Source organism: Theobroma cacao, chromosome 4 (genome assembly GCF_000208745.1).
Source record: "Theobroma cacao cultivar B97-61/B2 chromosome 4, Criollo_cocoa_genome_V2, whole genome shotgun sequence".
NCBI lineage: Eukaryota > Viridiplantae > Streptophyta > Magnoliopsida > Malvales > Malvaceae > Theobroma > Theobroma cacao.
The window spans coordinates 31629884-31641286 of record NC_030853.1 but is presented as its reverse complement, the minus strand read 5'-3'; the positions used below and the strand labels follow the sequence as shown (position 1 = coordinate 31641286).

Below are 11403 nucleotides of genomic sequence, written 5' to 3'. Positions count from 1 at the left end.
TTGTCGGCAGTTGAAGCCAAAATGTTTCATTTATTTATATACTTTTTCAGAATTCTCCAAAATGACTTTTTTTTTTTTTAGATTTTTAATATTTTTATTTTTATAATTTTTTATATTAAAAAGTATTGAGTATTTATATTACATTTTTTTAAAAGTTTTAATATAAAAATGTGTTAAAAATTAAAAAATATTTCTTTTTCAAACTGACTATCGTATTCCTCGGAACTTCAGAAAGAAAGAAGTGTGGGTTTTCTTTCTTTTTCGTCTATATCAATCTGATAGATTGACCCACAAACCAACTCTTTTCCTGAAGAAATCTGAAGTTGCCATTTTGGCCTAAGGTCGATGAACACATGATCATTTTTGTTACTAGCGTACAACGTGTTCGTCCATTTGTCTCTAAGGAACTCTCTCTTCTCTATTCTCTATTCTACTAGCTGTACTTGAACCAGTAGTATCTTTTTTGATGGAAACTATGATAAAGGAGTTGAAGGAAGCTCTCCGTTTTGTTTTGTCCGTTGAATTTTGGAGAATGGGAGTGCTTTGGACCATCTCGCTCTTGGCCTCCTACTTGCAGTTATACACCAACAGGCTCTTTTCTCGTAAAGCTCAATCCTACCCACGATGCCATCCTCCAATCTCTCCGTCTCTGAGACCTGTTTGCGTCATTACTGGCGTCAGTCATCTTTATCTTCATCACATATAAATCTCACCCTGGCCTGGATTATCAGTTTGTAGTAATTTTTTTCCCTTTTTCTTTCATTGTGTCATTGCTGCAGGCTACATCCGGACTGGGAGCTGCGGCTGCACACGCTCTTTCACGGGAAGGTTTCTACGTTGTTCTTGGTATTCTGCTGACAACTTGTATCATTATTTGTTGCCTTTATTCTGAGTTTGCTTGTTGTCATTGCTAAGTAACTACCCAGTGACTGTTCTTTCAGTTTCACTGCTAACATTTATGTTTTTTTCTGCAGTTGGACGATCATCCCATTCGTTATCAAAGGTACATCATATATGCAATAAGTTTATTGTTGTATGTGGCCCCTCATTTTATGTTTTACGATTTTTAATTCTGGTTGTTTATAGATTATGACAGACGTAAAAACCCAGAATGAGGATGCCCGTGTCAAAGCTTTTCAGGTTGATCTGTCATCATTCCATTCAATTTTGGAGTTTAAAGGCTCACTTCAGCAGTGGCTTTTGGATTGCAAAATGCATTCTTCTGTCCAGCTCTTGATCAATAATGCTGGGATACTGGCAACATCATCGCGATTCACACCTGAAGGCTATGATCAGTAATTACTTGCTCTATCTTTCATGCTGAATACTGGTACGAGTTTATAATATTCTTTTCCAGTTGGGCTATGTGTGTAACGTATCTGCCAAGTTGCAAAAGGTTCAACATGCTGCAGTTCTTTGAGTAAAATTTGAACTTAACCTAAAACTTCTTACTACTTTTTATTGCAGGCTAACGTCAATTTGCTGTCAATTTTGAATAATCTATGTAATTTTTCATACTTGCCGGTTTTCTGTTATGGGAAGCAGACCCCATAAAATGTGCAATTGATTGTTCAATTCGTTTTCCTGTCCTTTGCATTGTTTTGCTTCTTGTCACTTTGTCCCTTTCTGTCCTCACATAAAAACATCGACTTCCTTCTTACAAGTTCACTCGTGTATCTCAGGATGTTGGGTACAAATTACATAGGGGCATTTTGTCTGACCACATTTCTACTACCTCTTCTTAAAAGAAGCCCTGTTCCTTCTCGGATAGTAAATGTCACATCCTTTACACATCGAAATGGTGAGTATCTTTCTAGATGTTGTGTATGAAAGATTATTATGGCAGAAATAGAAAAAAAAAAAAAAGAACCTGAGCATCTCTTCCCTGAAATCTTTGTTGCAAAAATGTTTATGTTAATAGCCTACTTGCTTGACATTATTTGGCAGTATGAACAACAGGTGATGATAGTGCACTGGTAAAAACTCAACATATTTCCTCCAGATGGTGCCTTTTTTCTTTTATTATTATTTTTTATTTTCCCCCACTATTAATACAGTCTGCACCATTAGGATTCAGCAGCAATTTCAGTTAAGTTTGGAAGATTGTGATTGCACCTTACCATGAAATCCTTAAGAGATATTTGCCACAAATAACTGTATTAGAGCGCTTTGCTTTAGTTTTTGATGTACAGGTTGACCAGGAATCTGTTTCTGGGGCATGTTTCTTGAGATCAGGACAATATCCATTTGCTCGTATCTATGAGTATTCAAAATGTAAGGCATGCATCATAGATTATTATTGCAATTACCTTTCATCTCCATTCTATCAATGACATTTCATTTTGTTTCAACAGTATACCTGCTTCTCTTCTCATATGAGCTCCACCAACAACTTGGTTTGATGGATAAACCTTGTCATGTCTCTGTTACGTATGTTTTAAGCAAGTTTTATTACACTATTTATCTCTTTTCATTTCTTTTTTGATGGATTTCATAGCTCCTTCAGTTATATAACAGCATATTTATTATGCTTCATAAAAGACATTTCTATTAGCATGTTTCTGCTTCACTTTATGTAATATAATCTGGTTTGATTTGCTTTTGAAGTGCTGCCGATCCTGGAGTAGTAAAGACCAACATCATGAGGGAAGTCCCTTCTCGTCTTTCTCAATTGGCATTTGAAGTTTTGAAGCTTTTGGGCCTTCTGCAGTCACCTGAGAATGGCGTCAGTTCTATTCTTGATGCAGCCCTTGCTCCACCAGTAAGTTTTATAAGATGACAGATGACTATAGTTTCTTCTCACGCAAGTCTTAAGCATCAACTAGTCATTCACAAAGGATGAATTACTTACATTATTAACCCCATGCTGAAGTTTGCAACTCAGTTCAAGTAACAAACCTTCCTTCTTGTGTGATAAAATAAAGTGCTATTTCTTGGGAAAAAATTTCAATAACATCTGATGATATAGCGAACGTATTGATTTTAGCTCTTTGTTTATTTCAGGAAGCATCTGGGGTATACTTTTTTGGTGGAAAAGGTAGGACCTTGAACTCTTCGGCTCTTTCACACAATATCAAGCTTGCAAAAGAACTTTGGACTACGTCTTATAGTCTCTTTCTAGAAGCAAGCCTTGCTTCCAAAGAAACATCAAGCTCCATGTCGGATAATTTGTCATAAAAAGGAGGAGGTGAAGAAGATGACAAAGAAATGTGAAGATGGGTTCAAGAAAAAGTCTTCTCGCTCATCTCCTTCAACTGATAATAACCAGAAAATGTTGTGGTTCAATGACATGGCGAATGTTAATGTTCTTGGTTGTATATTTTTTAAATGTGCAAATTATATAAACAGTTAAAGTACCAAATCATGGAGATATACTCAATAATTGTATACATTAATGAAATTAATCCCAACCAAGTTTTATTAGTAAAAGAATTGTCATCAATTAGTTTACTCATGACTTTTAACAAACTTGAGTTGTTTGGCCATAATTCAATGGAGGAGCTAAGTTAATCCTCTTTACCCTCTTGTAGCATGCATTCATATGAAATTTGTGGTGGCCATGATATCAGGCAAGTACTGGCAGCATGACCCTATTGAGCTCTTTCGATACGTAATGATTTAGCAAGAAAACCGACCGATTCAACTATAAATAAGTTGAAAACCAAGCTCTCCCCCACATTCCTGTCATCAAACTGAGCAAACAAAGCAAATGTCAGCCCACAATGCAGCTTTCCTGCTTCCTCTCATGGCCATGGTTTGGCTTTGGCATCTGTCCTACCCCTCATCCGCTATCACCAGCAATTTCCTTAATGGGATGTGCGATGAAACACTAAACCCAGGCTTCTGCAAAACTACTCTCGGAAAACAGTCGAGAATCAAAGAAGCAAACGTGCAAAAACTCGCTGTCATTTCCATACTCTTAGCAACCGCGCAAGCACGATTGAACGAGCACCTTGTGCAGGAGCTCTTCAATAATGAAAAAGATGAAGTGACAAAGAGTCACCTTTCGGATTGCCTCAGTGACTATAATGTAACTCTGGGCAAATTAAAGATTGCTTATAGGTTATCCGACAAGATGGAGTATAAGGGGATGCAGAAACAGGTGAACGATGCACTGAAGATGTCGAAGAAATGTGAATATAGGTTCACGAAAGAGCCACCTCGTCCATCTCCTCTGACGGATTATAACAACAAAATGGTGTGGCTCAATGACATCGCACGTGTTATTTTGAATTATCTTAATGATTGATGTACCAGAGAAAGAAGAAGCTTTATAAGTAAATAATTGGGCACTGGACAAGGAATCGAATTAAGTTACAATTGTCCTCCCCTCACTGTTACCAAATTTGCCACCTCCATCACCAAAACACTCACGCAAGCTTGCTTAGTCAATAACAAATTGCACAACTTCTTTAATTCAAATTTAGCAAGCGGTAGTTTCGTTTTCTATCTGATTTTCCATAAACGGTTAGAAGTGAGTTTGCTGGAAACAGCTCGTCGAAAACACCCTATTTTCTTAACGAAAACACAACAGCAAAAAGACCTTAGTTAACTGTCAATTCAGCCCATTTTTCGGGTACTGTTTCAACCTCCACACCGAGTTGGATTCTCGGCAGTGGTATACAAGGCTGTGTGGCTTCCCTTATCGGATGAAATTATGTAAGAATGCTCGAGTTGAATGTGTACAATGGCTATAAAAAAGGAAAAGAAGAAGCCTAGACATGAAGGTATAGAGGATGATACAAACGGAACGCCTAATCACATTCCCAGAGATGATGTCCGAGAGACTGCCTTCGGACTGATTTGCATGGGTTGTGATGTCTCAGCAACAAGCGAGATTAATTCTTCAGAAGTTGCTAAAAGACTACTTGAGGAAAAACTTGGAAACCTCAAGCTGTCTTGAGGCTTTTCCGATATGCTTTTGGGATCTTTCCAGGATTGGTTGATTGTAGTAAAACCTATATCTCAAGATGCAGATTACCATCTGTTGAATCCTTAATTTCTCTTGGAGCCAAGGTACCTCTCCCTAGAACATTGGATATATATATATATATATATATATATATATATATATATATATACNTACCTACGAACTATAGTATATATATATATATATATATATATATATATATATATATATATATACCACAATCAAATTAGTGCTTTCGCGATCTCCTTTGGAGCAGACATCTATCTATATGCTGGTCGGTAATTTTACCAGAGATTTGTGTATTGGATTTTGATGTTTTGTTCAGGGAAGCCATGCTTTTTAATGGATATTTCTACCTTCCGACTCAAGATGATAACATTCACATCATTGCTGCTGCATGTGCTTCTTTGAAAACCAAGAGAAATGGTTCTACACTGCCACGATCTAAACTCAAATATATGAGGTTTAAGACACGAAACACGCCAAAAGAGGATCTTTCAGTGTGGCATTTGGCTGATTACAGGAGGAAGATTTTGCTTGTAATGTTAGTCGATGTTTCAGGAATACAGTGAATGTTTATCCTGAAAACTATGACTTTTTAGTGTAGACGTTAGACTGTGAGCAGATGGCATGGATAAAATTGGATGACTTGGTGGAATATTTTCAACCAAGGAACTAGGAATTGGCTTGGCCAATTGCAGCAACTTCAACTAATGAAATATGGACAAGGACCTCCATTTTCTGATCAGTGGGTATCTCATAAACTCTCCTCTAGCGAAGCTTCTGATTCCAGTAAAAGCTGACACCGTTTCTATCATGCAAAACAGCCGGTGTAAATTTTTTTAAAATTTAATTATTATTCTCTCTCTCTCTCTCTTAAAAATAGCAATAACAATAAATTAAAAGAAAAAAATTTTCCTTCGAATTCCCATCCATTAATTCACTTGTTGATCTCTCTGTTTGTTTTAGTTTCTAAGTTTGAATCAGCTAAGGCACCCCAACTGTATATCCTCCTTCATCGTAAGTTTATTCTTTGTCTGAATCACCCCATCTTGAATCAATAATATACGTTGGTTTCATTAGAAAGTTTTGATTTTTTCTTTTTTTTTTCTCTTAATGGTTCAAGTTTGAATCTTGCTCTGCTCAATTTATTTATTTGAATAAGCTAAAATTTTTATTTTTCCAAAGAAGCAGGATGAATACCTGCTACAAAGAATACAACCTGCAGTTTTACAGGGAATACAATCTCTCAATTCAATGTTATTGATTTTTGTTAGTTTCTACTTGTTCAATGGGAAATGTCAATGTGTGAGCCTCAAAACTCATTTCCTGATAATTTTCTTAGAAATCTGAACTAATGGTTCAGAAAGGTTCATCCTTTATGTAAATAAATGGCTTTAGATCGACTAAAATGGTGAACTTTGGGAGAATTCCAAGGATAAGTTGTTGTTTCTGATCAGGACTTGAGAATTCAATCAACTTATGGTGAAAGATTGTTTCTTGGTCGTAGTTCTTATTGATTGGTTTCCTGACTTAGTTTCTTGTTTGCTTGATTTGTTTGTACCAAACCAACATGAGGCTGCCTTTCACCAAGCTTTTCAGTAGGCTCTTTGCTAAGAAAGAGATGCGAATTCTTATGGTTGGTCTTGATGCTGCTGGTAAAACTACCATCTTGTACAAGCTCAAGTTGGGTGAAATTATTACTACCATCCCTACCATAGGTATCTTTTCTTTCTTTTTCCACTGAAATTATATGCCCTACACAAGCTTTTAGTGTTGCCAATGATACAAATATGATCTTATCTTTTATCTATCGTCGCAGGTTTTAAGGTGGAGACCGTGGAATATAAGAACATTAGCTTCACTGTCTGGGATGTCGGTGGTCAGGACAAGGCATGCTATAACATACTTGGTAAGATTAACCTGTCTTTCATGTTGGTTTATTAGTGTCGCTTGTTATTTGCATGAAATCTGCTCAGTTGTATTTCAAACATGATATGAACAAGAACACAAGAAACCCATGTAAACTAGCCTCTCATTTGCCCATGTGGATTCATGGTTTTGTTGTTTGCATATGATGTTCACATTAATGATCCATTTCCATTCTCCATTATGTGAATCCTGACCCATGCATGGTTTGCTGATATGGGGTGAGTTATGCGGGTCTTGTTTCGATTGTAGGTAGTCCTGAGAGAACTTGATACCCTTTCATTTGTTGTTCATTTTATGAAAGCTGATCTCACTTTCTTATTTTTCAATTGTCTCTGTTTTTTATGTTGTAATTGGAAATAGTGTATAGAAACAAGCTGTTTCCATGCATCAGTTTCTTTTCTTCTTTTGGGATCTTGACTAGGTTTTCCTAAATAAAGAAAAAAGCTTCCAATATTAAATGAGATCAATGCAAAACTTGTTTGGATTAATATGTGGAGACACACTACTTCCAAAATACACAAGGGCTTATCTTCGTGGTCGACAGCAATGATCGAGACTGTGTTGTAGAAGCAAGAGATGAGCTGCACATAATGTTGAATGAGGAAAATAAAGCTTCCATGTTTTTTCTCCTGTTTGTACCGTCAGTGTTATCAGATATGCCTAGTTTTTGTTCCCAGACTCATTGAATAACATATTTCGCCTTTTTCTTTTGCCTAAACAAATGATAGAAGAAAAACAGACTGTAAATTTAATTGGATGCATTTCAGAAATGGTGAAATGACATGTTTGAAATCTTTCTATTTGGTAGCCAGGATGAATTGAGGGATGCAGTGTTGTTTGTGTTTGCAAACGAGCAAGATCTTCCGAATCAATACGGAATGCAGCTGAGATTACCGATAAACTTGGCCTGCATTCTTTGCGGCAAGGATGCTGGTAAAATTATAGATTAAGGGGGGAAAAGGCAAATTGCCAAATAAAATTCACCCAACCTCTAACTATATTTTGTACTAGCAGGTATATCCAAAGCACCTGTGCGACTTATGGAGAAGGGCTGTATGAGGGATTGGACTGGCTTTCAAACAACATTGCAAGCAAGGTATACTGCAGTGACATTTCAAACAGATAGAGATGATTCTAACCCAAAATCTAACATGCTTTCACATGCACCCTCCCCCTAAAAACTTATGTCATCCCCTGCACCTCTTGATTTCATTGTTTTGCTATTTTTGGTTCTGGACAGTTATTTTACTCTGTTTTAACTTCTCAACGTTTCGGGCTTAATGGACGTGGGCTGGTCACTTTCACATGCGCCTAGTTGCACCTGGTGTTAGACTTAGGGAGTATAGATGTTCTGCCATTACAACAGCTGTTTTCTTCCATAGGATTTTTGGTTGTCCATATTGGAAAATCATTGTGACACAAAGGAAGAAATCTTCATTCCGGCATGTTATTTTGCATTTGTTTTCCAAATCTGTGACTTTATCATATCTTTTACAAGGATTTGTAGATGTTTGTTTCTGTATGTAACAGTTAACAGTAGATAGAGGGGGTTAAACAGCTAAGCACCTAGGGGGTTATTTTCTTTAAGGCTTATTTTAATTCGTATAAATTCGCATCAGATACGCAATGAGATGAAGACAAATGATAGTAGAAGAAAGAAACAGAACAAAAACAAAAAGAGGAGAGAATCACATAACAAAAAAGAATAACTGGATAAGAGATTAAGATTCACAAGGTCTAGGAGCTCATAACAGAACGGGAAAGAAAGGAACTCATCAAAATTACAGAGAAGTGAACAAAAGGAACGGCTTTCATTCATTTGGCAGCATCAGGCCCTCCTCCTAACTTTCAGACAAACTCATCAAAATTTTAAGGACTACGTCGCCTTCAATTTTCTTTTTTCCATGCAATGCCGAGTTACTCAAAACTTTGAGACAAATTCAAGAGATCATAGTATTACCTTTTTTCACATCTAAGAGGCCCTCCGATGATGTTCAAAACAAATGTTGAGCATCCAGGATCAGATTCCTCCTGAATTTGGAGAAGTATAAAAAATCAAACTAATGCTTCCTCTATACCAGAACATCACACTTGCTTTTATAGATAACCTCTCTGATGGAAGGACAGCCAAGAAAGAGAGATATATTAGGCAATGCAGAAAAACAAAATTTAAATGAGCAGATCAAGAGCTGAAAGTAGCCAACTAAACTATTGACTCCCTACAACCGTACATTATGACATTTTATAGTTTCTCTCAGGGTGATATGCAAAAGACATTCCATTCCAACTAGAAATTTTCCAATAGGACTATAGATGTTAGGAACATTGAAAAGCCAAGTTTGTTATGGATCAAATTAACATGAAGTTGCTTCAAATTGGTATAACATCTGAAATACAACTAATGGCAGGGGTGAAAATGAAAACCCATGCCTGCAGTCAAGCTCTGGCTTTGCCATAAATAAAAAGAGATGATAAGTAAGGTCGACATACTTATCAGCTCATAGGTTACAATCATTGTAGTTCCATAAAGTGACATATTTAAGAACCGAGGACCAAACCCCCTGTAAAAGCCCCACCACCCATCTTCCTTCAGGAGTGTCTTTGTAGTCTTGAGTACTGATGGTCTTCCAACACCATAATCATCCATGACCTTGGACAAAAAAAGGGGCCAAGGGCGAATAAGCAGAGTTAAAGATCAGTCATAATATTTACATAGCTGACCCAAGATAGACCAAATTCATTTCTTTCTGAAGGAAGTAGCAATTCAATAGCGGTAGACAATATGTTACCTATAGCCGCGTCTCTACGGTGTCAATAGGAGTGGTGATAGCTGAAGAACAAGCACCAGCGACCATTCCTGCTGTGGCCTGAACAGTCACCATCTCCATATGAGAGGGCTTCTTCTCTGCATCATCTCTATAACCCAGGCTCCTAAAAATGAGAATACATTTGACAAAACTTCAGTTGGCATAAGCAAGTCAATATTAACAGTTTAATGGTGGATCTTTATTCTTTGGCAATGTTTAGTTTACCTCCAAATGATGCGTTGGGCAGCACCGTAGGCTCCCCACCAAAGTGCAGATGCCAGGGAGTTTGTCAAAGCTGTTAATCCAAAGCCTCTATACAACCCACGAAATCCTTCAGCTTTTATTACTTTACGTGCAACATCAAAGGGTCATTGTAAAATGTTGCTCCAGGCAGCCCTTGCATCATAAGTCTCTGGCATATCTGAGAACGCAACAAATGTTCTAGTAAGGAAGCCGTGAAATGCTAAAAGAGAGTTTCCTTTCTCAGCTCTATATCTCTGTTTATTTTCTCCTCTTCAAGATTTCCATCGCCATTTGATGTCCAACCTACGTTTTTCAGTTAAATTAATAATTCCGAATGTTGCGAGATATAAAAAAGAATCAAATCACCTACCACGTCCAATGGCACAAAGTACAGGGAAGAGATTAAGCTTGAGAACATGCCTGCCATTCCATTTGCAAGACCGATAAGTGTTGCTGCAGCCATATCCAGCCCTTCCGTATATTTCAACATCAAATCTTTCGACATTTCAAGAGATGTCAAAGCCAGAACCCTACCAGGCAATGATCCAATTGCGGAAGTTCCAAAACCTCGGAAAATGCCAGGGATACCATCATTTCTCAAGATATGCTTAAAGACAAGCATTCCAGGCATATGAGCGAACCGAGAATCAGCCACTTGCATTCTAGTCTTGACGACAGCGGTTGGGTGTATCAACGCTTGCTGTGCAGTAAAAAGGATAGCCCCTACAACGTGAAAACTTGTCTTGTCCAACCTGAATTTAAGCGTACAACTCATAAGCATAAATACCCAGAATCGAACCATTTAAGCTAGTATCGTTCTGAGAAGAATAGTTGAAAGTATTTTACCTGGCCCAGTTGATCTCTGTATCAGCAAGGAATAGCTCCGGAGCAGTGATTACCTCAGTTTCCGCAGCCATGAAGTACTCTGTCGCTCCAGTTCGAATGGCAACAACGTTTTCAGTGTTTCTTGGGGTTGTGGACAACTGCCAATGGCGGAGAACGGAGTTTTCTTTACTTTTAGTTGGCGGTGGGAGAAGGAAATGATGGAAGAGTTTAGAAAGTTCCAGTGGTCTTCGAAGTTGGGAAGGCTATCTTTTAAACTGCTGTCAGCTTGGAGAATCCATGTCCTTCCCTCGTTTTCTGGAGAAAATACTGGCACTTTCCAGGAAACTTTTTTTAATTGATTTCTTGCCTTTCTATATTTTCCGCAAATTATGAAAATACCCCATGTACATTCTTTTCATTCGCCTTATACCCTTACATTGATATTGGATTGGGGCTGAAATTTGCAATTACCTGGGCCTGGAATTGTTGGCCCATATATACGGCTCAATCGGTCTAACCGCCATAGCTGTCGTCCCCATGAAATGAACATAAGACTTGTCTTGTCTTGGGCTTACCTAGTTCGTACTGCTTTTTTCGGGCCCGGCGGCCCAACATGTTGTAGAGCTTTTTCTTTCTTTCACATCTTTTTTCCACATAAAATCAAAA

The 11403-nt window shown here is 37.6% G+C and overlaps 2 protein-coding genes and 2 pseudogenes across 3 annotated transcripts; 3 read left to right on the top strand and 1 right to left on the bottom strand.

Moving 5' to 3' along the window:
- Positions 168-3428, top strand: LOC18603740 (dehydrogenase/reductase SDR family member on chromosome X). Of its 2 annotated transcripts, XM_007035880.2 has the most exons (10): positions 168-676; positions 780-846; positions 975-1003; positions 1087-1140; positions 1231-1295; positions 1683-1801; positions 2179-2274; positions 2355-2430; positions 2608-2761; positions 3004-3428. In XM_007035880.2, exons 1-10 carry the CDS (start codon positions 467-469, stop codon positions 3175-3177), a joined length of 1044 nt encoding a protein of 347 aa, XP_007035942.2. In that variant the 5' UTR covers positions 168-466; the 3' UTR covers positions 3178-3428. The 2 variants fall into 2 exon arrangements, with proteins under 2 accessions (XP_007035942.2, XP_007035941.2); XM_007035879.2 differs by having other exon boundaries at positions 1087-1295.
- LOC18603739 (pectinesterase inhibitor 1) lies at positions 3710-4249 on the top strand. Its single transcript, XM_018119145.1, has one exon. The coding sequence runs from the start codon at positions 3710-3712 to the stop codon at positions 4247-4249; it is 540 nt and encodes a 179-aa protein (XP_017974634.1).
- Positions 6062-8300, top strand: LOC18603738 (annotated as a pseudogene).
- Positions 8883-11005, bottom strand: LOC18603737 (annotated as a pseudogene).

What these genes read in the sequence shown, in the direction of transcription:
- LOC18603740 (XM_007035879.2), top strand. Translation starts at nt 467, where the DNA reads ATGGAAACTATGATAAAGGAGTTGAAGGAAGCTCTCCGTTTTGTTTTG. An exon ending in CTGTTTGCGTCATTACTGGC is followed by an intron (nt 677 to 779) that starts GTCAGTCATCTT and finishes TCATTGCTGCAG; the next exon opens with GCTACATCCGGACTGGGAGC. An exon ending in ACACCTGAAGGCTATGATCA is followed by an intron (nt 1,296 to 1,682) that starts GTAATTACTTGC and finishes CGTGTATCTCAG; the next exon opens with GATGTTGGGTACAAATTACA.
- LOC18603739 (XM_018119145.1), top strand. Translation starts at nt 3,710, where the DNA reads ATGTCAGCCCACAATGCAGCTTTCCTGCTTCCTCTCATGGCCATGGTT.